This window comes from Alosa pseudoharengus, unplaced genomic scaffold (genome assembly GCF_046254945.1).
Source record: "Alosa pseudoharengus isolate Yale_2024_CS ecotype anadromous, Long Island Sound unplaced genomic scaffold, YU_APseudo_1.1 YU_APseudo_1.1_scf_21, whole genome shotgun sequence".
In the NCBI taxonomy this organism is placed as follows: Eukaryota; Metazoa; Chordata; class Actinopteri; order Clupeiformes; family Clupeidae; genus Alosa; species Alosa pseudoharengus.
Window position 1 is genome coordinate 33,323,216 of NW_027468674.1, and position 25,602 is coordinate 33,348,817.

Below are 25,602 nucleotides of genomic sequence, written 5' to 3' on the forward strand. Positions count from 1 at the left end.
CTTATTAGGCTCCAAACCTATGAGTCTAAGCCTTAGTTTAAAAAAATCTTCAGGTGTAAGTAATAAGTCAAAGAACCACATTCTGTGTAATATAGAGGTTATCACAAGATACTCTAGTTTGTAATTTCTTTTAAAGTATACATTTTGAACATAAATGGAGTCACGGTTCCAGGGATGAACCAGTGAGGTTGCTTCTTCTCCACCCTTCTCTTTTCACAAAACTCACCAGAAGGGGGGGGGGGGGGGCATCTGTGTCCAGGGGTTCATAATCCATCCATCCATGCCATGCCTATGTCCGTCAAAAGTTTGGAATAACCTAATTGACTGACCTAACGACTTCTTTGTGATTTTTAATAATATTTTTGCATGGTAGGAAATGTATTGAAATTCTGTTTGGGGGTCCCTCAGACCCCACCACAGATTTGGTCCCCCCCAATGTTGACATCATGACTACGGCCTTGCTTCAAGATGGCTCTTCAGGCTCTTCACTTGTACTAATCTTCATGTCAATGCCTAACCTACTCCAGCCTAGCCGCTTGCTCTCATTCTCTAAATTTCTTCTCATGCTCTTGAATGCAAACTGCCTGTATTAAAGTGTTTGCTACAGGTTCATATTTATTCTCTAGATCGGCTACCATAATGCTAGGTAGCTCAGTGTTCTCTTCAAACTTAATACAGCAAAGTAGAAACCTGTAACACCCATTTATCACCTTTCAGTAACTATCCTTATATTCAGACCATGTGTACGCTATGTAATGTCTAAGTTCTCCTTATAGCATATATTTGACATTTTTGCACATGTAACCCTCATTGGTTTTAAGGGCAACTCGGATATCTACCAACGCATATTGGTATTGGCACAGACCGTTTAGGTTTCATTCAGGCAAATAACGGTCTACCCGAGCACTTTCTCAAATACTCTAGGCGCCTTACATACCTTTCATATCACCTTATCTATAGCCTACATGGTCCTAGCCAGGGTCTTTTCAATTGGTTTGCATTTTTTGGGGTGATCACATGACATGGATCCTGCTTGATTCCTGCCAGTGCAGTACACTCCTGCAAGATCCCTGCAAAGCACTCCATGACCTTGGCTAGGGATCTTGCCAAACAGCAGAATTGTAGATCGTAATTTGGAATGTTAACCTTATGAATCACTCACAAATCTCCGAATCACATGCCATGAGCATCAGCAACTACATCAGTCCTCTATTCCCCCTGCACTGATCCCGAGCTCTGCTACTGCAAGCTGTACTCCCCTGCACTGACCCCGAGCTCTGCTACTGCAAGCTGTACTCCCCTGCACTGACCCCGAGCTCTGCAACTGCAAGCTGTACTCCCCTGCACTGACCCCGAGCTCTGCAACTGCAAGCTGTACTCCCCTGCACTGACCCCGAGCTCTGCAACTGCAAGCTGTACTCCCCTGGACTGACCCCGAGCTCTGCAACTGCAAGCTCATTGCCCTGCATGTCATGTTAAGTGCATGTTATGTGTGCAAGTGCATGCATGTTAAGTTATCTCTCAAGCTTCCCATTATTTCAGGATTGGTACAGCCACCACTGCGGCTAAGCACTTTTCCACCCTGGTTAGAGATCTTGCCAAACAAGTTTGCTGTTTTGAATGTCAACTCATAGATTGGCATTTGCATCATCATTAGATTCTAATCATCCTTCTGCCATAGACGACAGGCACCCCTGGCTGTCTTAATTCAAGTCGTTCCTCTATCGCATCCCCTTTAGATCCCCACTTTGCTACAGACGACGGACGCGCCGTCACTTGCTTCTGGTTTCAAATGCAGCTCAAGCTGTTCTAACGCAAGTCGGAATCCCAGCAGACCGTTACTCAACTCATTCTTTTAGAATTCAGTGTTTCCTCTAGGATTTTTTTAAGCAGTGGGGGCAGGCCTGTCCGACCCCCCCCCCCCCCCCACTTTGCTGCAACACAAACAGTTATATGTATTCACCTCTATTCACACACAATGAGGCATTATTATGACCGCCGCGCAGCGAAGCGGCGGTCATATAGGTTTAGTCAGATTTTTTTTCTTTTTTTTTTTCTTTTTCGCATGTCCAAATTTCCGTCAATGATTCCCGGGACACTGAAAGACCGGGGTAGACGAAACTTGGTGGGCATGTAACCCCATATGGATAGCATGGAACCATCGTTTTTCGTTTTGATCTGTAGCCCCCCCGCTGGACTGCACCCCCCGAAAGGAGGGTAGGGCAGACACAGTTTTCTGTGAATCTCGAGAACCGTAAGGTTTAGGAGGACCATTTTTTTTTGTATGTTGATCTCAAGGGGCCATGTCAACCCATTCCATAACCACTCATTTCATGTATAGCGCCACCTAGTTAAACACAAAAAAGTAAAAATGAGGTGTTGTAATCGCAGGTATCTGTGACCTAACATAGTCAAAACTGCACGAAATTGGAAGAGTAGGATCATTATGACACCCTCTGAATGCACGCCAAGTTTTGTGGAATTCCGTTCATGGGGGGCCACACAATAAATTAATTTATGTTTCTATACACCAACTGGCCTGTAGGTGGCCGGAGACAGTTTTCTGTGAATATCTCGAGAACCGTAGGGCCTAGGAGGTCCACCTTTTTTTTGTATGTTGATCTCAAGGGGCCATGTCAACCCATCTCATTACCACTTATTTCATGTATAGCGCCACCTAGTTAAAAATTAAAAAGCAAAGAATTAGGTGATTTCATCACAATATCTCTGGCTGACATGGTCAAAACTGCACGAAATTGAAAGTGTAGGATCATTATGACACCCTCCATGTCATAATGCATGCCAAGTTTTGTGAACTTTCGTTCATGGGGAGCCTTACAATAAAATAATTTATGTGTACATTTAGTGACCGTACACCAACAAGGATTCCCGGGACACTGAAAGACCGGAGTACACGAAACTTGATGGGCATGTAACTCCACATGGATAGCATGGAACCATCGTTTTTCGTTTTGATCTGTAGCCCCCCCGCTGTACTGGACCCCCCGAAAGGAGGGTAGGGCAGACACAGTTTTCTGTGAATATCTTGAGAACCGTAGGACCTAGGATGACCAATTTTTTCCGTATGTTTGCCTCCAGGGGTCATGTTAACCCATTTCATGTGCACACATGTGCATAAACAGATACACACGCACACACATACATTCACAGTAATCATACGTATGACACATACTCACACAGTAGACATATGTATGCATGCATGCACATGCACAAACACACATACACAGGCAAACACACAAGCACGCACACACACACACACACACACACACACACACACACACACATAAACATAAACGTGTACACGCACACATGCACACAATTCAAGAATTTCTCAGAATTATGAACAGGCAAGATGGGGGTGGGGTTGTATAAAATTAATTTTACATGTGGAATCTATGAACTAATTATGTTTTGGTACTTGTTGTCTAGCAGATACCAGTGAGAATTGAGTGTGGCTAATGCAATTTAGTGAGACAGTTAGAATCATATAGGCCTTTCAGCGTGATTTATTTTTGTGGAAAAAATGTGCTGGACTGGGCGGCGGTCATATTTTGTACCGCTCTGCGGTACATCTAGTTTTCAGTTGTGATTGAGCTGTATATTTGGAGAATCTACAACAGGTCTGCACAATGAATTTTGAAAGGCAACTGCGACTATTGTGCGTCTGCCCCATTTCTGATACCGTGGGGGAAGAAAATTAAACCGTGCGGGGCCGCCACTACCAAATCAACATAGAGGAAACACTGGAATTGGTGCAGCCACCACTGCGGCAAATAACGGTCTGTCCGATCAAGCCCTCAAAACTCTCGGCCGGTGGTCCTCCGACGCCTATCTCTGATCTGAGGAAAGCGCACCTCGCGCACTCCCATTGAATTTGCAGCGTGGTTCTTGCCATAGGGTCCTTCATCTTCAAATGCAATTTTTGGGGTGTATGGCGGAATCCTGCCCGACTCCTGCCTGCGCAGTCGACTCCGGCACGATTCCGCGAAGCCCTTCAGGACCATGGCCAGAGACCTCGCCAAACATGCTTTTCTATTATGCTTTTATGTATTATGCTTTTATGTCTTAATGCAAATTCAGGAATGTGAACTAGTGAAAGCATCTTAAACAGCTGTCTTTTCAGCACTGCAGTCTACAGTCTGCCTTTGCCTAGCTAGTATGCCAGCATGGGAGCTTGTGATTTCAAGTGCCATACATTTTATATCTTCTGTTTTTAGACTGTTGTTGACATGAAATGTCATGAGTCATCTGTTTTATGATAATTTTAAATGACATTTGTTCATTCTGGATTAATAATGTAAGCCTCCAAATAGTGTTTTAGGGGATCCCAGTGACAGATCCTATATTCCTCTTTATGCTAATCTCTGCAGTCTGGGGGCTTCTACAGTGCAGAGGATGCGGATTCTCTGCCCACACCTGAATCCAGTGAGAAGAAAGAGGGGGCTTTCTGCGTGTGGACTGCTGCAGAGATTAGACAGCTGCTGTCTGAGATCGTAGAAGGTGCCACTGGTGGAGCCACCAAGGCAGATATCTTCATGCACCACTATGGCGTCAAAGAGCAAGGCAACGTGGAGCCTGAGCAGGTGTGTGTGTGTGTGTGTGTGTGTGTGTGTGTGTGTGTGTGTGTGTGTGTGTGTGTGTGTGTGTGTGTGTGTGTGTGTGTATTCTCCAAGACATTAATGGGTAGACATTAGACAATATTCAGGCACAACACAACCACAAAGGAGTATCTTGAATGCCTAATTTCCAGATGCGGATGTATGCATTATGAAGAGATGTTTAATAGCAGACTTTGTATTGACTCTCAGATGCGGATGTATGCATTATGAAGAGATGTTTAACAGCAGACTTTGTATTGACTCTCAGATGCGGATGTATGCATTATGAAGAGATGCTTAACAGCAGACTTTGTGTTGACTCTCAGATGCGGATGTATGCATTATGAAGAGATGTTTAATAGCAGACTTTGTATTGACTCTCAGATGCGGATGTATGCATTATGAAGAGATGCTTAACAGCAGACTTTGTGTTGACTCTGAGGGTAGGATCCACACGGGGAGCTCCTGGGCCAGAATGTGCTCATTGTCCGCTACTCTGAGGAGCTCACAGCAGCTCAGTTTGGCCTGGATGTGGAGATGGTTAATGAGATCCTGGCCAGCAGCAGGAGCAAGCTGGCTGAAGTGAGAAGAGCACGACCCCCACCCCACCTGGACTCTAAAATGCTGGCCTCATGGAATGGTACGAGCTTATGGCTCCATATGATCTCAACCCTCAGGGCATGGACGGATGCCAGAGGGCTAATTTGAAATGACTGCCCATTTAGAGCTGATGCGCTTTTTGGGAATTCTCACAGGACTGTACCATGTCAGGATAACAAATGTGAAGGTAATGTAATGGTTAGGACTCGGCTTTGCCTCCAAAATGTATTGATCATCCGTTAAAACTAATTATCAGTGTAATGCTATGCTACCAAACAGCAGCCTGTTACAGTAAGCTGTTATGGCATCTAAAATTCTAAGCGAGTGACAATTACCATTGATGGTAACGTGACACAGAAATTGACATGGACAATGATGGCAAATGACAGGTCAGGGTTTTGCCAAGCCAAGCTAATGTCAATGTTAATTAGTCACGGATTTCAAGTAAAAAAGTAATACCATTTTATTATTGTTTATCAGTTACAGATTTCAAGTAAAAAAGTAATACCATTTTATTTATTTACAAAAAGTCCTTTGACAACACTGGGGAAAGAAGAAGACATATCATTCACAGCCTAACAGCATGTCCAGACAGGATGCGATGAGAGCAAACATTAGTGAAAAAATCTGTTTAGTTACATTGTTTTCAATTGGAGTGTCCAAACTGCAAGCGATGCGAGCAGAGCGATGCAACACAACGTTTTGAGACTTTTGTCGGACGACCCGTTTCTATTTTCTTTCTGTTGCTCTCATTGCTCTGCTATTTTGGATGAATGAAATATGGTGCAATAGAAGGGCATATTTAATGGATTCAGTGTAGACAGACATTCATAGACGGTCGCTCGCTCGCTCAGATCCTATTAGGACATAGTGAACAGTATCATGTACTGTAATTTCCCAACTATTAGCCGCGGTTTATACATTGATTTTGCAAATTTTTTTCAGCTATGAGTTTAATACACGGGGGTAGTTAATTATGTATTATGTTAAGTATTAATATGTTTGTTTGTTTTTTAACTTGCATAAAACACTGTCCTGCGGGCCCCGGCCGTGGCACGACTGGCTAGGGCACCTGCACCATACGCCGGCGACCTGGGTTCGATTCCCGCCCCGTGGTCCTTTCCGGATACCACCCCTACTCTCTCTCTCTCCCACTCACTTTCTGTCATTCTTCACTGTCCTGTCATTAAAGGCATAAAAAGACAAAAAAATACACAATGCGGCTAATACACAGGCAGGAAATTACTGTAACAAAATCCTTCCTGCGAACAGAGATTAAGAATAGTTATTTCTATTACTTGGTGTTTTATTCACCTATGAAATAGTTATCTTGGAGGAAAACATTAATTTCAGGTTCCTCTCAGCCTTTTTCAAAGCCTTCAGGAGTATCTTAGAGCCATTTGAAAGATTGGATGAATAATGCCTTGGGGGACAATGGTGACTAATGAATTAAAAGCTTGAATTAAATGACAGAGGCATTGTTTAATCAGTCTTTTTGCGCATACCTCCTCCATTATCCTTTCCAAATTCCTATTTGATATCTCTACCTGTAAAGTTACTTCCCTTCCCTTTCTGGCTGCTTGTGGTGTAGGGAGATATCGAAAAGTTTGACTAAGTAATGAGTCAGCGGTTTTAAAGTTCTACAATAATAAATGACACTGTTGCCGTGCATCATTTATCTGGAGTGCCAAGTGCAAGACATGCAAGACACTGACATTGGTTATACTGGTGGAAAAGCCTTTAATTAAAGGGTGCCTATCATGTTATGTCTTTCCTGTGGAAGTCTGTGATTGAGGCACAGCATTGCTTGTAAGTAGCTTTAGTGTGATAGACATATACAAAGTAAAGTTGTTATTAGTCAGCTACAAGGCCAAAGGTGGACACTACTGCTAAAAAAGTAAATAATATAACCAATGTTTAAGCATCCCATGGCATGACTCATGGCAACCCAAGACCCATGATTCAAGTCTAGTTAGGGACTATGCTCCTAAAAACGATGGTGAAAAATGAGTCATATTTTAAAAGCATTTTTAAATGTATGTCCCTGATAATATACTTTTATACTGTATATGTGTAATTATTTGTAATGTGTAAGGTAATATACTAATTTCTTTGAGAGGTGTTCTTTGTGAACATATTTAAGGACACATCTGAGGCTTGTAATTGTATGTGACAATGACTACTGCTACTACTACTACTACTACTACTACTGATAATAATAATAATAATAATAATAAGAAGAAGAAGAAGAAGAAGAATGGTAATACTAATTTCTCTACTTCACTACAGGTTTGATGTTGTCTGGCTTTGCATGTGCGGGAGCAGTACTGGGAGATAAGGCCTTGCTGAAGAGAGCTGAAGAGGCAGCTCGCTTTCTGCAGAAGCACCTCTGGGACGAGGGGGACCGAAGGATTTTGCACTCGTGTTACCGTGGCCAGGAGATGGAGGTGGAGCAGATGTAAGCCTGCAGCATTATCTTTCTTAGAAGTCTCTTTAATGTTAGTATGCAGCCTCAGAAATAAACCTTTCACTTGCCTGAATATGCTGAAGTCCTTAAGAGGGACTCTTAATGAAATAGTACAGTAGGTTTCACAACATCTTTGAATGTTACTGTTGAGTGATTTTGTTAGTTTATTTTGCATAGTGTCTGGTGCTTTTACAATGTGTATTAAGGTTATGATATGTGTAAATGTTGGCATGGCTGGCGGGTTAGGGTAAAATTGGTTTTATTATCATAGTAGTGAACAGTCCAGTTGAACATAAATGCACATAGGCTCATCGAGAGGTTTAGGATGACAGTGGCACAAAACACTTATGCCATTTCACCATGAGTTGTCATGGCAGTCAGTGCCCTATATAACAGTACAGGCATCATGGTACCGTTATCGGTAAGATAGCTCTCAGAATATGTGATGGTATGACAGCATGTGAGAGCCTATTATTGACATGGAAATGCCATGACAATTACTAATGGCAGTGACATGACACTGACACGGCCAAGGAACATGACGTCATGATGATTTATGATATATGATATCATATCCGCTAGAACATGTTTATGATATTTTTTTGTGCAAGGTTCAAAGGAAGTGTTACCTAGGTTTTCAAAAGAATCTAATTAAGTTTGTTCAATTCAGTAGAACTTCATGTAGCTTTGAGTTGTTTTTTTTTACCTTTGCGTTGTTTTATTATAGGTTTGACAGCTTTGAGTGTTTTGATGTGGTTGGTGAAAACTTTCCAGAGAAATAAGTGACAATTTGTCATGTGTTTTTGTCACTCCCGTCATAGCTGCCGCTTCACTTTTTTCAAAGAAATTCTCACAGGTTCCACACTACTTGCAGTGAATAGACACTGCAAAAACAAGTGCTTAGTAAGACAAAAATCAGCCAGGGAATACTCTCCACAGAGGTGGTTTGCTAACAAGTGCGACAACTGTTGATGAAAAATTACCTGGCTCCCTTAGCCATTTATCACACGATGTACAGCCTACCTTGCTCTAAAAATGTTCCAACTCTCATTTCTGCACATTCTGCTGTAGGCCCAGGGAAAGTAGCACACCTACTTCATTTTCACAATCAGCTCTTGCTCTGTAATGTTCAGGGTTGGTGATTTCTGCACTGACCATTAGGAGTCATAGAAATATCAAACCAACAAGACATTTATTCATTTGACAGTTTAATCCACTGGCACTAATTTGGTTGCATAGCAACATGTACAGCACAGACACAATTTCACATTCTTGGTAACACCCAATCCCATTGATATGACATAGAATGCAGAGAATACTGTTGACTTATGATTTATGTTTAACATGCTTCTAGTTTGTTACCGTGCTGTAAGCTTACGTCAGACTTTCAGGTGTTGAGCCTGGCTTGTACCACTTGTACAACAGTAATTAGTGGTTGTAGCATGCAGCCCCACAAAGTATTGCCCATAGTCAGCGTGGCCTCATTTTTGAGAGCCCCTCTCATTTGTTGACCCCGTTTGCACCAGCAGCAGTTCTATGAGAACGCTTACCATAGCTTTTTCCCATATGCAAAGATAATTATCTTTTTTTTCTGCGTGTGTAAATCACCATCCTAATTATACTGAGGCCTCAGGGCTAAAGTGGTGACATACACGTATGCAGTTTGTCTTCCTTGTCTTGAATAATAAATTCAGTAACATGTGGGTAACCAAGATTAACCCTATTTTAATATCACAAGCCAATACTCACATTACATTATAAACAACGAATGATCTCAACAAAGGAACAAACGCTCTGATAGAAGCCTTGTTTCTCATCTATACTGATATTTAAATGACTGCAACACCTATTGCAGATGACATGAGACCAGCGTAACAGGTCTCCCTGCTGCCCAGCTTTCAAGGCTCCAACGGGCCGTCAACTTCCAAAAAGATGGAGTGGGAGAAGTGATTGTTGAGGTCATCGCTTCAGGTCTTCTGACCTTGCCACCCTGTCCTCCATTAGCCTGCCCCCAACACTCCCCTATCTGTAGCTCTGTCACCATCAGTCCCACCACACTCAGCTGGCCTCAGGGGCACTGCAAACCAGGGGAGGGGAATCTTAGGATGAAGGGGTCCCTGAAGAGGTCTCTTCATGTTCCCATGAGTCAGTGATTAGTAATATGTTGAAAAGAGTTCTGACCCAACTTTGTAGCGATGCTATCACTTATTACTGGCAGACTTGTGACTTTATATGGTCAAAACAGTATTTAGATTATTTAACTTGATGCAGTTAATTTAATGTGCTAAAAGAACATTTTGTTTATGCAGATAAAGAAAATGGTAAATATTAAAATGAATGAATAAATAAATAAACAGTGAAAAAATCACTGACACTATACTCACACCATTTTTCCTACCAGAGATTCGCCAATTGCAGGCTTCCTTGATGACTATGCATATGTGGTGGCTGGACTGCTGGACCTCTTCGAGGCCACACAGGCAGTGGAATGGCTCAAATGGGCAGAAGAACTCCAGCAGAAGCAGGACCAACTGTTCTGGGATGACCAAGGCAGCGGTTACTTTTGCAGTGACCCAAGTGACCCCACTGTGCTTCTAAGACTCAAGCAGGGTAAATCTCCTCTTCAAGTTGCCCTTAGTATTTGGGTTATTCTGTCTCAAATCAGGCAGAATGGTTGCAGAACCGTCGACATAATGTTTAGGTCCCAAAACTAAGACCTTTGCGTTTTTCTATATTTTATGCATTTTTCATCCTTGATTATTCATCGTTCTCACACTCTCAAAAATGCCTTATCTTGGAAGCCATATTTGGACAAAGTGTTATTCCTGCCCAAACTGTGTAGGATGAAAGACAAACATGTTGAGTTGACCATTAAAAGTTTGTACTGCATGCCCATTGATTTAACACTTTGAGTGCCAAAAACGCAATATTGTGTTTTTTGTTCCCATGCTTTGAGTGCCAAAAACTCAATATTGTGTTTTTAGCTTTTTTTTATTACGAAAATAGACACTCTAACACACCTTAGGTGCGATTTTAGATACTCTGTGATGAATAGAACTGAAATAGATGACGATCGAAAACTCATGAAAACGCACGATCAGTGGCAGTCTTGCCAGGTCTCGCTAGGTCAATTCCCGGGAACTTTACAGGCAAGTTTGTTAATGCTGTGCCAATATTTGAGGTCTCCACAATAAATGCACACTATGATACTGAGGATCAAACTAGGTGTGATTGCATTTTTGGTTAATTTCATAGGACTGAAATGGTATGTGGAGTAGTTAGAGGAACACAGAAATGTATGTGGGAATAGCTCAGTGTAATCATTTAGTGTGCAATGTGCCAATGTTGTACCATGTTTCATTCATGGATTAATACGCTGAATTGATTTTGTATTCAATATCAATTTATTATTGGTAAAACAATAATTTTGACTTATCTATTTATCTATAGTGCAACATTGGCAACTAAAGCTCATACATTGAGCTACTTCCACATAGATTTGTATCTGCCTATTAGCTATCCCACATACCATTTTAGTCCTTTGAACATGACTGAAAATAGGCCTTATAGAAAATCAGTGAGAATGGCATACACATTTTTAAGGGTTGTCATTCTGAGAACATGTTTGTCTTCCATCCTACAAAGTCTGGGCTGGCTATGAATGATACTTTTCACAATATCAATCCCCAAACATTGCTTCCCATATATTGTGCTTTTCAGGCTATAAAACTAAATAAATATCTAGGGCTGAAAAAATATGGATTTGAACAGAAATATTGGCAACACTTTACTTGACGGGTGAGTTCATAACATTCATAGCAGCTGTCATAAACTGCACATAAACCACCTTACTTGGATGGTCTCCTATAGACCTGTCCTTCCCGGATGTCACAATTGTGTTTGATTTTTTTTTTTTGCGATCAAATGACTAGCCTTTTTCCCAATAAAGCCCATCTAAGCTCTTCATTGTTATAGCAGGAGACAAATGAATGACAGAGAAAAATAGCAAGCAGACAGATTATGTGTATCAACATTTTTCTTTGTTATTTTTCTCAAATCTCAAAGTAGCACTTCTGTTGCTATGTCGGATTAAATTTAGTGAGCTAGGTACCTAAAAGGCATGCAAAACTTAAAAACACCATGCAATGTGTTCAAGCCATTATGTATTTCCCCCTCTGATCACTATCAAACCGTTTACTGCTGTTAACGGTGTGTACAAAGCCCATGCTGATGTTTTTACTGTCAGCCCAACCCCCACACGAAAAGGCCTATTAGAATTTTGGGGTGTCCTCATTTAGCCCCATTTGTCCTCACTTTTCAGAATCTGGTCGGTGGTCACCCTATGGACTATCCAAGTAAAGTGTTATGGCATAAGTATAACGACAATGACAAAATAGTATCACTCTAGCTGATATGCATGATGACGTCCACACATATTAACTATTACAATATTGATGCTAATATTGTTATATATACAGTTAACTTTATAGTTCTCATTTCTTTTGTGAACGGCTCTTTATCAAACTGTTACCACCTTTACACCAGATTCAACTTTCAGAATTTTTTTAAATGTATTTTACAGTCATGAAAAGTACCTGAAAGAAATGTGGCAATCATCTCGAGTCATGTCTAGAAAGCCAGGGTTGGTATTATAGCGTTTCCCTGGTTCAGGTGTGCTGCTGAAACTCACGCAATCACAACAAATTGAACTGACCTCTAAGCCAGATGGCACCATAAAAGTGGCACAGGATTGATATGTGGGGGGTGAGAATATAGAAGCAAACCATTGCAAGCGTGTTTGACTAAGTAAGATAGACATACGAAGGATTTTTCATCCTGGGAAAGTGACTGTGACATTCTAGTGGAGCTGGGCATGAGAGTGTAGACATCAGGGGCTGTACTGCTGCTACCACACAGAGGCAGAGACCAGAGGCCAGCCTCTGTCCTGTCACGAAAAGACAAATCACCTCCACAGTGCCACGCCATCCCTGATTTTACACCCTGTCCCTGGAGCCGGTAGTGTTTAACCTCCATCTGCCATGCTTTCACAACATGGCATCCACAAGAAAGAGATAAACGGCTTACTGGGAATGTGTATAAATATGTGGACTTTCTACAATGTGTACCCAGCCTGGAATGAAATCTCCTTGAGGTTTGTTTTTGCCGTGTGTGAGTGTGACAGTAATGTTTATATGTTATATGTCACTGCATATACAGTAATGCAGGTGGTCATCATCCTTTGATAAATTGGTTAATTTAAAGTGGGATTTGTGAAAATCTATACTAGCAAGAACATATGAAAATGAAATCGACATGATCAGTTTTGTGGAATGTTTTACACTAACTGACTCTTGTTCGGAGTTTGTTCCCCCCAGTCTGATGTGATATGTGCCTGCTGGTCCAGAAATGAAAGTCTTTTTACAGGTATCTAACATGAAAGGGGGTTGTTATGATGATGAAGTCCCATGCAGACATAAAAGGGCTTTAAAATAGGTAGGCAGGTTTTGGGTGTAGGTTTGCTGTACTAGAGGTACCTTCTGCGTCAAGGTTTACATAGTTACTTAACCAACTCCAACTTACCAATTCTAAACCAAATAACAAATTATAAATCAACATAAACAGAATGATAAAACTTATTATAATAGCAATAAAATACATTTTAAATAGGGATACACATCAAATAATAGTTGTGGCAGAGCTAATATGTAAGTATGGGTGCTAACAGTTTTGTAAAGGTAGGCTGTGTTTTGGTCTGTTTGATGGAGCACTATGGTTCTGACACCAAAGCAGACTTGTTGCTGATGTGAGTCTAAAATATGTATAACCACATTAACATGTTGAATTATAATTGGCTTTCACCTGAGACATGGTTGACAATGATGCAAGGCTGCTGGGATTCTGCTGCCCTAATTAGTGCCATGTGAAATTTATGAATGCTCTTAAAATTTTGTGCCACGGATTTTCTAGTTTTCTGTTACATTTCAGCTGCATTATGAGCAAAGTTAGCCTGACGTTGTTTTTTTTCCTATGGGGTCTTAGAAGCCATCTGTCGATCTTCTAGCCACAGAGTTTTTGTTGCAAACACAATCAACCTAAGCATGCTCAGATGATGTGATAGACGAGGCACTGTTGCTCATTTGTCCATCATCGTACAAACCCCAATTTGATTGGTCCAAACAGCTCTGGTTCGGGCATAGTTGCTCTACAATGGAACAAGTCCAGACTGAACTTCCCGACCTCAAATGTTGTGGGCAGGGCTAAGTTCAGCTGGCATCCAGACTAGGCCAAAGTCCTTTTGCACTCTTGTAATAAATGTGGATCAATACAGAATCTTTCATGTGAAAACTCAAACAACCAGCAATTTTTCCCTGTATGTTTGCTTAGTTGCCTAAGGATCTCCCACACCTCCTACTATTCATATAATATGAGGTCAGCAGGTACACAACACTCCGTGCCATCTCTCACTGGACAGTAGATAAAGCCACTGTCTCCCATCACTTAAGCCTGTTTCAGAAACAACATGTTGATTTCAAGCCAGCCCGTAAACTGCTTAAATGTGGGGAGCTTACTCCTGCACCAGTGAGAAATGTTGGTGTAATCAATCTTTGTAGTAGTTTGTAAAATCAGTTACTCTGTTTGAGAATGTTCTGTGCTGTTTTCAGATCAGGATGGAGCAGAGCCCAGCGCCAACTCTGTGTCAGCTCGGAATCTGCTCCGCCTCTCTCACCTCACGGGCAAGCAGGAGTGGATGGAGCGCTGCCAGAAACTGTTGGCAGCCTTCTCTGATAGGCTGGTGAGAGTGCCTATTGCCCTGCCAGAAATGGTGCGGGGCCTCATGGCTCTGCACTACTCCCTGAAGCAGGTATTTGTCTTTTGCCTCAAGGCTCTCTCCTTTAGAAATTGAGTTGATTGATTTGTATCTTGTCTCACTATTTTAATGTAGCTGAAAGTCTATACTGAATATGGCCAATTATTTGTGAATGTTACCTGTGTAATTTGTAGTTTTGAATGAGATGTACAATTATTCCAAATAAGCATGAGAAGCGGAGTCGAACTTCAATTCATATGTCAGGAAATGGAATGGAGACTTGAGTGGGTGGCAGCTGACAGAAGTTCAAATTAAGTTTCAGCGATGAGAATACTACTTTTCCAAACTTTATTTCCCTTTTCACCCCAGACCTTGTGTGAAGTTAATAACGGGGAATAACAGGAGAAAAAAAATCCTGTCATGACACATCAGTGTTCACTTGCAGAGGTGGCGCAAGTGTAGGAGGAGGGAATAACAAGCTGAAGGTCCAGACGGAGGCCAGATGCTTCCAAAGCACACCTGCTCACCTCATTAGCACAGAACACAGGCAGCCTTGACCCCCTCTACTGCCCCTCTCGTTCCCTTTCGCGCTCTCTCCCCTTTTTCCAACCCTCACCCACTCCTTTTTTCTCTCAACAGATCGTTATCTGTGGCCAGCCTGAAGCAGAGGACACCGCCAACCTGATTGCCTGTGTCCACACCCTGTTCCTGCCTCATAAAGTAAGTCTTTCCTGAAATCTTTTCAGTTTTGATGGTAAGAATGCACAGGAAGGCCTTGGATGCCACCAACAGCAGCATTCTAATACTTGTTTGCATCTTTGACATTTGGATTTGTATAATTCATTCACATACTGTGGATACATATCCATAAGATTTATTCATTTGACTAAAATTGTGGTATGGAGTGAAATGTGTACTGTACTCAGCTGATCAAGATAAAAATATAGTTATAGTTGTAGTTATAGAGAGGTGTCCCGATATACGGAATTAACAGCTTCATCCTCAATACCAATTTCAGGATTTTGCCTGAAATTGCACAGCGCCTGCTTCAGAGGCCACTGTTCCCACCTTGTCTAGCCTATAATCAAATGCTTGACCTCTTTGGAAAGCTGAGACATTGTAGTTTCTTCAGAGGTTAGAATATTGTTTTTTCTTTCTGTCGGATAACAAGCATCTCTGAACTGACCACATTTCAGCCCTCTAGGTCACTTGATATGACTTAGAAACACAACTGAGCCCTAACACCAGGTCTTGTGAAGCTGTGTGCAAAAGTAGATCAATATAGAATGAAATATGAGTACTTTAGACCATGATTTGCCTAGGTACTGTATGCTCATGCGTTTTGCAAAATGCCTTATGGAAACTCCCCATAGGACTTTTGGTTATCCAAAATGCATACTGACAATCAAATGCTTACTGCCTATGAACCCCTTTGTGTAGAAGCATAATCTTGGTCTCAAATGAAAGGTAACACTTTGAGGTTTCATGATTGTATTTGAATTGTACTTCAGGGGTTCTGATATGGAATGACTACACTAAATATGCAATAATTACACAAAAATATAAATCTTTGCAATTTATAGTTCAATTAAATTGGTGTGTATAAGATGGACTATACATCTGCACTAATATTGGATAAAATAACATGATTATTTAATTTCTTTGGATTCCTGTGAATATTTCAAGACCCAATATGCTATATCTAATATATTGCTAAGGATATACACTGCAGCTAGAAGGTAGGGAAGCACCAAAGGCAGATTTTTATACTATATATAATACACTTATGCTTATTTTTGTGCATTTTCCCTCTTAAGTATAGGCTTGGTTGGATGTGTTTTTCTAAAAGAATACCAAATGATTAACCTCAGCATGAGAGAGATTGTTGTCAATACAAATTGATGACTGGATAACACTATGCGAGCCCTCGACAGTAGTTCCAAAATACATCTACTTTTTATTCAGCTGCATTCAAACTGTGTTTGTTCACTTGAGGGATTCACTACGGTCTTGGGTATGCTATTAACACAAAAGGTTTCAGATACTCCATTTAATGGCTCATTAAATAACTATCTAACATTTATATCCCTTGTTGTAGTATCAAAAGGTAATAGTGTAAGGGAAAATGGCCTTTTACATTCATTATGCATAGGGGACTACTCAACCATTTTTCAACTGTTTTCCCCTTATTCCATCCTTTTTTACTAGAGAATATCAGTATGCAGATTAAACAACACTCTCACCCATTGTAATACAAGCCTCATTTAGACTAAACATGTTCATGTAAGCGCCAAACTACTAGCTAATTTAGCCTTATTTGATGTCCATCCTCTCTTGCAGTTATGCAGGAAACCTCACACTTCTCCTTCCCATCTGTAATGCCGGAATGATACACAATAGTATATCAAGTGAAAGGGAAAGCCACAAAGCACATAGCTCTTCCCTAGAGGTCTGTTGAATTAGAAACCTTATGGGAATCTAGTTCATGCTGTTTTGGGATTTTGCATGATGACCATAGGGATTTTTGTAGGGAAAAAACACTTAATAGCTGTCTAGTTAGTATCTACCCAAGGACCAGCAGCTCTTTGCCCATGCATATTCATCTTTTAAAAGCATAAATTAAAGACATAAATGTTGAATTTTATTCTTTTAGGAAACAAATGTAGATCCTGATGAGGTGGTATACATATTCCTTGTCGCAGGGAAATGTGAACTGTCGTGTCTCATGGTTTGGTGAAAAAACGGCAAATCCATGAAAAGGGACAGCAAAAATTTGTATTGAGTAGGGAAAGAAGGCAGGAAATATGTTTGCTTCTCAGACAGCTGAAATGAAAATGTTTAATTTCCTTTACTATGATTGAAAGAGCCAGCCAGTATTGCAGTCTTGATTGGAAAGAGTATTTAATATGGTGGGAGATCACAAATCTTCACTCTGAATTTGCTGAATAATGATTATCTTATTATACCTGGACAGTAAAAGCAGTTTTCTCACTTGTATTTGTTTCAGTGCAGCATGTTTCAGTACAATGGAAAATGAGCACTGCATGAGTCTGGTAGTGATCAGATTATGGAAAATTGTGGAAATTCACCTTTTCAAAGTCACAGCGGATTGGTATTCAGTCTGCACAGGCTTTTATATTTGATGTTTTTGGTGATTGAAATAGAACATGTTTTCAAATGTACAACACATGACACAGATAACAAGGATGTGTTGGATCTTTCCTGACATTTACGAGATGTTTTGTCATGTTAAAATGGCATGTACTGAAACTTAGTTGCACACTGACTTCCAAAACCCAAAGACAGCTATGGTTAATGCAGTCTCAGTACTGAAGATAATCAACCACTAGAAATGTAACATTTAACTTATGAAATATATATGTGCTATTATGATAATTAAAATATGCATGTGTTAAGTATAGATATATTGTAAATCACGCACAACCTACATCTTCCACTAATATTGCTACTAATAAGAATAATATATATTTTGCATTTGATAATATTTTAATTTTGCCCTTGCAGCTCTACTTACAAATAGGTAGCAGCATTAGAGAGGTGTTGACCACTGGACTATGGTGGTCATTTTCACCATATTACATTCTATAAAGGAAATTCCCTTTAGAGACTCATAAATTGGGATGTTATTATTTCTATGCATATCCATAGAAATAATAACATCCCAATTTTATTTCATGAGGAGTTTCCATCTTTGTAACAGTGCATTCGTTTTTAGCTTTATTTTCTGCTGTAGCTGATTCTCTTCCTTATTAGACAGAACAGCAGCATATGAGATGGTAAAGTCTGAAATATTTCTGTATGTCTTTGTGTACCAACATGTAGAAAAATCCTAAATTAGAATGCACTAATAAAAAGCCTCAGTTCAGAGTTCTATATGATGCATGAGCCAAATGGATTGTGAGAATTCCCTCCTTCATACAGTGTCATGTTGATATAGTGGTCTGTGTGTGAAATCATGATACATTAGGGAGTGCATTGTGCACCCCTTTTGATGTATTTTGAACACTTTTTTCTGAAAATATTTGGTGAAAATGTGTATAAAAGTAAGAGGGGTGAGAGACCGTATCTACTCTCCATGATACATTAAACACAGAGACAACCAAATGTTTTCTGATTTACATCTAATTACAGTATCATCTGTTTCTATGTAATAGGCACTTAGTTTAACTGTAGGCAATGAGCTGTGTAAGAATTTGGTTTTGGTTTGGTCGCATGCATATTTATTAGTTTGTTTTACAGCCTGTGATCCCTAAAATCTAGAAATATCTTCATTTAGAAAATAACTGCAGACCCCTACAGTTGTGTTTGTAGGTATGAGTCAGTGACTACAGGAGCATGGTAGGATTCTCTTTGTGAAGCTCTGCCTAGTCTTATTGATGTAACAGATAGGTTCTTAAATGATGGTATTGTGAGCATGTGGTTTAACCAAGTGAGCTTTTTGTGGCTTTTTTTTTTTTTGATGGTAAAATAGTCAGAAATGGTGTTTGAAGTGTGTGGAATGCTTCCCGGTGAAGTCATTTCTGACTGAGAAATGCCGAGGTTAACATCCAGGAAAAAATGTCTGAGTTGTATAAAGTACGAAACCCATAACTGTGAATCCCTAATAAGACCATAGAGACAAGATAAAGGAAAGGAAATACAAAGGATGGATGCAGACAATTCAACACAGTACAGGATTACCCTCTATATTGCTCTTGCCTGCATTGTCTCCTCATAATAAGTCACCCCTGGGCCTGTTTGTAAAGCTTTTGAACTGGGCCCTGTATCCAATCACTTACAAATGCACCATGGAGCATGACAAGGTAGCACAACTACTGTGTACCGGTACATATTTGTCTTATTTAAAGCAACATTACGCAGCAATTTGTTATGTTTATGTGGTATGTTTTAACAACTAATTTTAGTATCATGTATACACCTCCCCCCCCCCAGACTACAGTATAATATGCATTTGGTCCAAGAGGGCCAACTATATCCCCAAAAGACACCAGTTAGAATGTTCTGAAGATTTTGTTCTAAATATCTAGAGGAACAAGGCAGAGGTTGACTTCACATGAGAGTTTGTCATCTATGTTTTTGTATGTCTCACGGAAATGGTGTGACGTTCATTTACAAAAGATTTTCCTTGTGTGTGTGCAGAGCGACTCCTACGCTGCCCCACCCATGCCTGTCCCTGTTGGAAAATTAAGTTATGTCTGCGAAGATCTCCTTTAGTAAACCTCCATACATAAAAAGAGGAAGCTTGTTGGTGGTTGATTGTTGCTGTTTTAAGTGGATTTGTGGATTTTAACGGTAGCATTGCAAAGGCTCCTGAAATAAGCTGCAGGGAGCATGCACCTAACCTGTTAGCCTACCCCACAGTGGAAAATGTAATGTTAGCCTACGCACTCATAGCATTGCTATTTCATCATCTTCAACCGTTTTTTATTCAAGGAGATAATAATAATAATAATAATAATAATAAAGAGGAAAAGAGGAAGGGCTATTATTGTTTATTGACAGATTAGAAGATCATGGTATCAGGAATGACTTCTTATCTGATAGTACTAAGCCTCTGCAGCCTCCTTGTACAGTTGTTGTGTTAAACAAGTATAAATAGAATGATTTATATAATGATTATTATTTTTATTTATTTCTTTTTAAATGGTGCTTCTGCTGCCTTGGCTATGTTGACGATTGTGCTTGACCATTCAACATGTAGGCTTCTTGTGTCAATTATGTTACTTTGTGCTTAAAGCACCGCCTCTGACTCATAGGATCTGGTTACATATGTAACCATCATTAATATAGCTATGGAACACAATGATGTTGACATGTCCCATTCTTCACTCAGACCCAAATAAAGTCAACCCAGATAATTGAGTGAATAATGACTCTGTGTGCCACCTGAGTATGCTGACAACCTAATGCTCACCACTGGAAGTTTTTCTTGAGTTCAGTGAGTGAGTGAGTCTCTAAAAATTCCCTGAACTAATCTAATTTTGTGTGTGTGTTTGTTTTGGGGAGTTGTCTGTATGTCTGCTTACCTGTATGTCTGCTTACATTCATGTGTGAAAGTGTGATAGGCTGAGCAGGGCGCAGATGTGGAGGTGTGTGTCTGTGTGCGCGCGAGAGAGTGAGCGAGAGACAGACCGACTCATGGGAATTTTGAGGTGAAATGGTTTGTTGTATAGAGAAGTGACAACACACAGCGAGTGTGAGCTTGACAGTGGGGAAAGGGGGAATCCAGCTACTGCTGTGATTGAAGCAGCATGTTTTTTATCCTATTAGGTCCTTTGAGACTAGAGAGGAGAGACCTCACCATTCTGACCTCAGCTAGCCTGCTGGCCATGGTTGTCTGTATGCTGGCGCTCTCGAAGTAGAACACAGTGACGTCCTCACATCTGGGAGAATGTAGCCTCAGGTGACACAAGTCATGCAGTGATGCAGAAGTCCACAGTCTTGTCCTGTCACAATCAATGAGCTATTCTGACACATGAACAGTTATCCTGACCTGTCACTTTTAGCATTGCATTTAAAATGTGAGGGTTCCCATCAGTAATGAAACATGAATGACAAAACACCTGTAAAAAGCCTCTTGATGATTCCTTTGGTACTCTCCATAATCAACTTGCTAGTGTGTGGATCACCAGGATTTCTCATAGTGTGACATAGACTACGTGGGATTTATTGCATCAGGTTGATGGTTAATTTCCCCCTGAAAGGGGATAATGTAATAAAATGCTCAATGTCATTTATTTTGCAGAGGAACATCAGCTTTTAACTTCAATGGACATTGATGGCTTTGCAGGTCCACTGTGTGGTAGTGTAGTGTGTACTGGCTTGTGTCACCATTGAAGTTCTGCACCACTTATTCCCCAAGACACACTCTAGTGTTTAATTGTGTTCAACTAGCCCTGTTGCAGTGATTCTCTTTCTCTGGGTCTCTCTGATTCTTGGCATATCCCGTCCTGTCTTCAAATCCACTTTCCTCACTGTCCTCTTCTAACTATTCCTTTCTTTGTCCCTTTTCTGTCAACACAGGTCCTGTTAGTGACAGATAGTGACACCGATGGGTTTCTGTACCAGCGACTGCCCGTCCTCTCTTCACTGTGTCCACTTGAGGGCAAAGCTACAGCCTTTGTCTGCCAGAACTTTACCTGCGCCCTGCCTGTCACCTGCCCAGAGGAACTACGCAGGCTGTTGCTGGAATGATGCCCACCGTCACATATGCACTCCGATACGCACAAACTTAAGTACCCACTAATGCTGTCAGAAGGCCCTTTTGGGTCATTTAGGGAGAGGTCAGTCATCTAATTTAAATATAACCAGCGTAGCTATCATGAGAGATACTTACTCTTGGATTGTTTTACAGAGGAAGTTGAGTTGACACTGGAGACAATGGGTGAAGAACTCGTTAGTGCCAGGCATTACAGTAAGGTATGGTAGAGCCGATTAACCTTAACTCATTAATTTGGAGTAACATTTGTCTCAGTCACCTTATAGTCCGAAACCACTGAGGACCTAAGCCACATGGGACCAGCTGGGGCTGGTTGGTCAGCTGAATCAAAAGGTCTGTGCAAGACTTAGACTGTGAAAATTAGAAATGGATAGTGAATCCACTTGATCTTGAATGAAGTAAAATGTGAAATACAATGTATGGCACACTTCAGGTAAAATAAAGTTATCTTGAGTAGTTACCTTCAGTTATTTGTGTTTTTTATATTTTGTGGTATAAAGCCAACATGGCGTTTGGATGCCAGAAGTTAATGTACCTCGAGGTATAACATTACCACCTTGAACGTGCATTAACTTTTGATACCCAAATGCTGTGGAGTCCATTATTCTGCTTGACTGTTGCCACACTTGCATTGTGTTGATACTCGACATCGCAACCACGTAATTTCCTCTTGTTTGTTCATTAAAAATCTATAGAAATATATATTTAAGTGTTACACTGAAGTTGATGACAGCTGGATTGGAGTGCAAACTACCAGCTGGCTCATATCCTTTAGACTAAATGGCCAAATATTCTGTTTTATTTTTTAATTCACTTCAGTTGTCCATATATTTGTTCTCACTGAGTTTTGCAAATATCTCACAGTTAATTGATGTTCTAAAGAGTGCCTCACAATAGGAAATTCAACCAAGCAGTGATATAACTTGATAATAATAATAACAATAATAGTAAAACGTTTCCTAATGTTTCATGGCAGTGGCTCCTGCTTTGTCATAGTATTCAGACTTACATTAAGTTGCTTTTTGAACATAGTTGTACCAGACCTCATGTCTGTTGAAGAAGAACTTGGTCCTCGTGCCCTGTCTCATCCATGGTTTTCCTCAGGGATCTGAAGCTCTGGGATATGCCTGGTCCCCCAGGAGGTCATTACAGTATACAGTAAAGGTCTGCATGTCTGCTTTGCTACCTGTTCCCACTCCCTCTGTAATAAGGTCACTAGAGAGGCTTAGCAGCCTCCAGCTGTAGCAGCCCACCAGCCCTCTGTGATGAGTAGTCGTGGGCAGCAGGGAAAGATGAGAGGCTGGGAGATTAACAGAGGAAGTGGTCGTGGAGGAACAACAAATGTGCTGAACAAAACAAAGAGTGCACTCACCACGGGATGGAAGACAAAGGAAAGATGGTGGTGTAGAGGACAAAGAGGATGTGATGCAGAAGACAGAAGAATAAACATAAAAATCATTGTCTATTTTATACAGAGTGCTGATGTTTATTATGAGGAAGTTCTGTACTCATCTGATGCAAGCTCACTTTTTCATGGGTGTATACTTTTAGAACACAGTGACCCCTGTCAGTGTCACCCCTGTCACATTCACCTCTGCATGGACAAGCTACAGTATCTCTTTCATTTCATACATTGAGAAAATCAGCTTGTGTATGACTAAAATGTGCTCTGTTGACTAACCTGTGTCTGCTCTCTCCCATATAACAGAATCATTGTCAGCCAACGCTGATGACTGTGATAGCATTGCTCCTCATCATAACCTCAAACATCAACACTTACATCCAGCAAAGGCATGTAAGGTAACCTACTATACCTAGCTCTGTTCACTCACTTCTCTCACTTGCTCTGCTCTGCTCTCCTCTTCTCCTCCTACTGTAGACCCCACTGCAAGATGCAGCTGCTGTCTGTCTGTCTGACCTGCTTGCAGCAATCATCTGAACTATTTTACTTTTGTGCCCTGCTCATGATGCATTACCCAGTATATTTAGTATATGGAGGTGCATCCTATTTACCCACTAATAGGACGCACCCATGTGAGATGACCCTATAGTGTAAGGGTAGCCAGCGAGCACAGTGAGTAAACCTGATTCCCCACACCTTAAGAAATCAGACCACTAGCACCCATCAGACCAGACACCAGACACTAGCACCCATGGGTTTCAGCCTCCTTGCTAGCGGGCCCACCTCCCATGTCTAAGGTTGTGACTCCAGAGCGGGAAACATGCTTGTCTAAGCAATGCAGGTTACTCTTGCTGTAGACGGGCTGTCGGGCACTTTGAAACAATGGTTGTTGCCTTATTAAAAATTACATTTTAATAAATTTGGCCTTACATGTGCAGATCACCGAAGATCGAAGCAAAGCTTCTGGGTGGTTCCACATTCGAGTGGTAACCAATTTGTGCACATTACTTTAATAATCTCAGATTACAAGCACACAACTAGGGATGTAACGGTATGAACATTTAACCTCACGGTTATAGTGACCAAAATTATCACGGTTTTCGGTATTACCACGGTGTGTTCAATATGTTCAGAAAGCACTGATAGGCCTACACAAGCTGAAATAGTTTCAAAAAGTGTCCCTTTCACTTTTTTCTTGGTCGTGTTTAATTGACTATGTGCTTATAGCTGAACTTACCCTACCATAACTTGGAGTTTGCTATTTCTGTTATTTGGATCCAATGAGTGAGATCAAAGTAAGCGTTCGAAATAAAACTTTAGGCTACTGTATTCTATTGATAACGTGAGTGGAATGGATTTAATGTGGGCGCAAAGATAAAAAGACGCAGGGTACAGTGCACATTTTGCGGTGAAAATGTTCTGCCTTTTAAAGTCAGGTGTAGCCAAATCCGAATCATAGTTAAAACCATCAATTAGACCAGGGGTTCCCAAAGTGGGGGTCGCGGGACGGCGAGGGGTGGGTCGCGAAATGATTTCCATAAATCAAATAAATTTGGAAAAAATAAAATTCTGAAAAATTATAACTGGATAAGATCACCATTCACTGTAACCACCGCAAGTCATCTGTCAGCCGGCATGGAGGACGCACTGGTTGAGCTTTCATGTGACCGCACTTTAAAGATAGATTTTAATTCCAAGACGCTTGCTGAGTTCTGGATTTCAGTCGAGAGGGAATATCCACAGCTATCCAAGGCCGCGATGGACGTACTGACGCCGTTCTTTGCACTGACATATATTAAAAACAAATACAGATCGCGTCTAAATGTGGAGGATGATCTCCGTGTGGCCGTCTCTCCACAATTAAACCAAGAATGGACTGTGTTCTGCGCATAGCGCGCATCAATCTCATTAGATGAGATTAACGCTGAAACGTAGGCCTAGTTGCCAAAATGTAAATTTGCGCAGCAACAATGTACATATGTTTACAACAGTTTGTGGATATTACCCTGACTGAGATATTCTTCTGTTACAGCAACACCAAAGAATTTTTTGTACATTAAAATATTGTTTCCAAAATCATCAACTCGTAGCAGGGTGAACGGCACTTATGCATTCTCTTCGCGACCCTCTATCGGCTATAACCGCACTATGCAAGTTTGCCAGATCGGCTAGCGGATCTGTAGTTCGATGGAATGAGACATAAGAAACTACAAATTTGACCTGCTTCTGATGTCGCAATACATTATACTTTCATAAAATCATGCAACGTACTCTACCTTGTCTGTAGACATCGTTATTTCCAAAGCCAGTGCTGGATAAACAAGCGTGCGTGCGACAGGAAAAGTGCTTGGTGTTGCTTTAAAATAGAAATTAAAGTAATGTTTCAAAGTTAAGTTTGCACATGACAGCAATAATGTGCACTCATGGATATTATTTTTTGACTAAGGTATTCTGCTTTTATCATAT

At 40.8% G+C, this 25,602-nt stretch overlaps 1 protein-coding gene across 1 annotated transcript in view; it reads left to right on the forward strand.

The window, feature by feature from the left end:
• spata20 (spermatogenesis associated 20) overlaps positions 1-22,200 on the forward strand; it is a 50,108-nt gene extending 27,908 nt beyond the window's left edge. The window contains exons 10-16 of the mRNA XM_076298688.1: positions 4,392-4,604; positions 5,067-5,259; positions 7,509-7,677; positions 10,088-10,296; positions 14,349-14,548; positions 15,134-15,214; positions 21,539-22,200. Of these exons, the coding sequence (XP_076154803.1) occupies positions 4,392-4,604; positions 5,067-5,259; positions 7,509-7,677; positions 10,088-10,296; positions 14,349-14,548; positions 15,134-15,214; positions 21,539-21,709 (1,236 nt within the window). The 3' untranslated portion in view covers positions 21,710-22,200. The remainder of the gene's footprint in view (positions 1-4,391; positions 4,605-5,066; positions 5,260-7,508; positions 7,678-10,087; positions 10,297-14,348; positions 14,549-15,133; positions 15,215-21,538) is intronic.
• Positions 22,201-25,602: the final 3,402 nt, after the last annotated feature.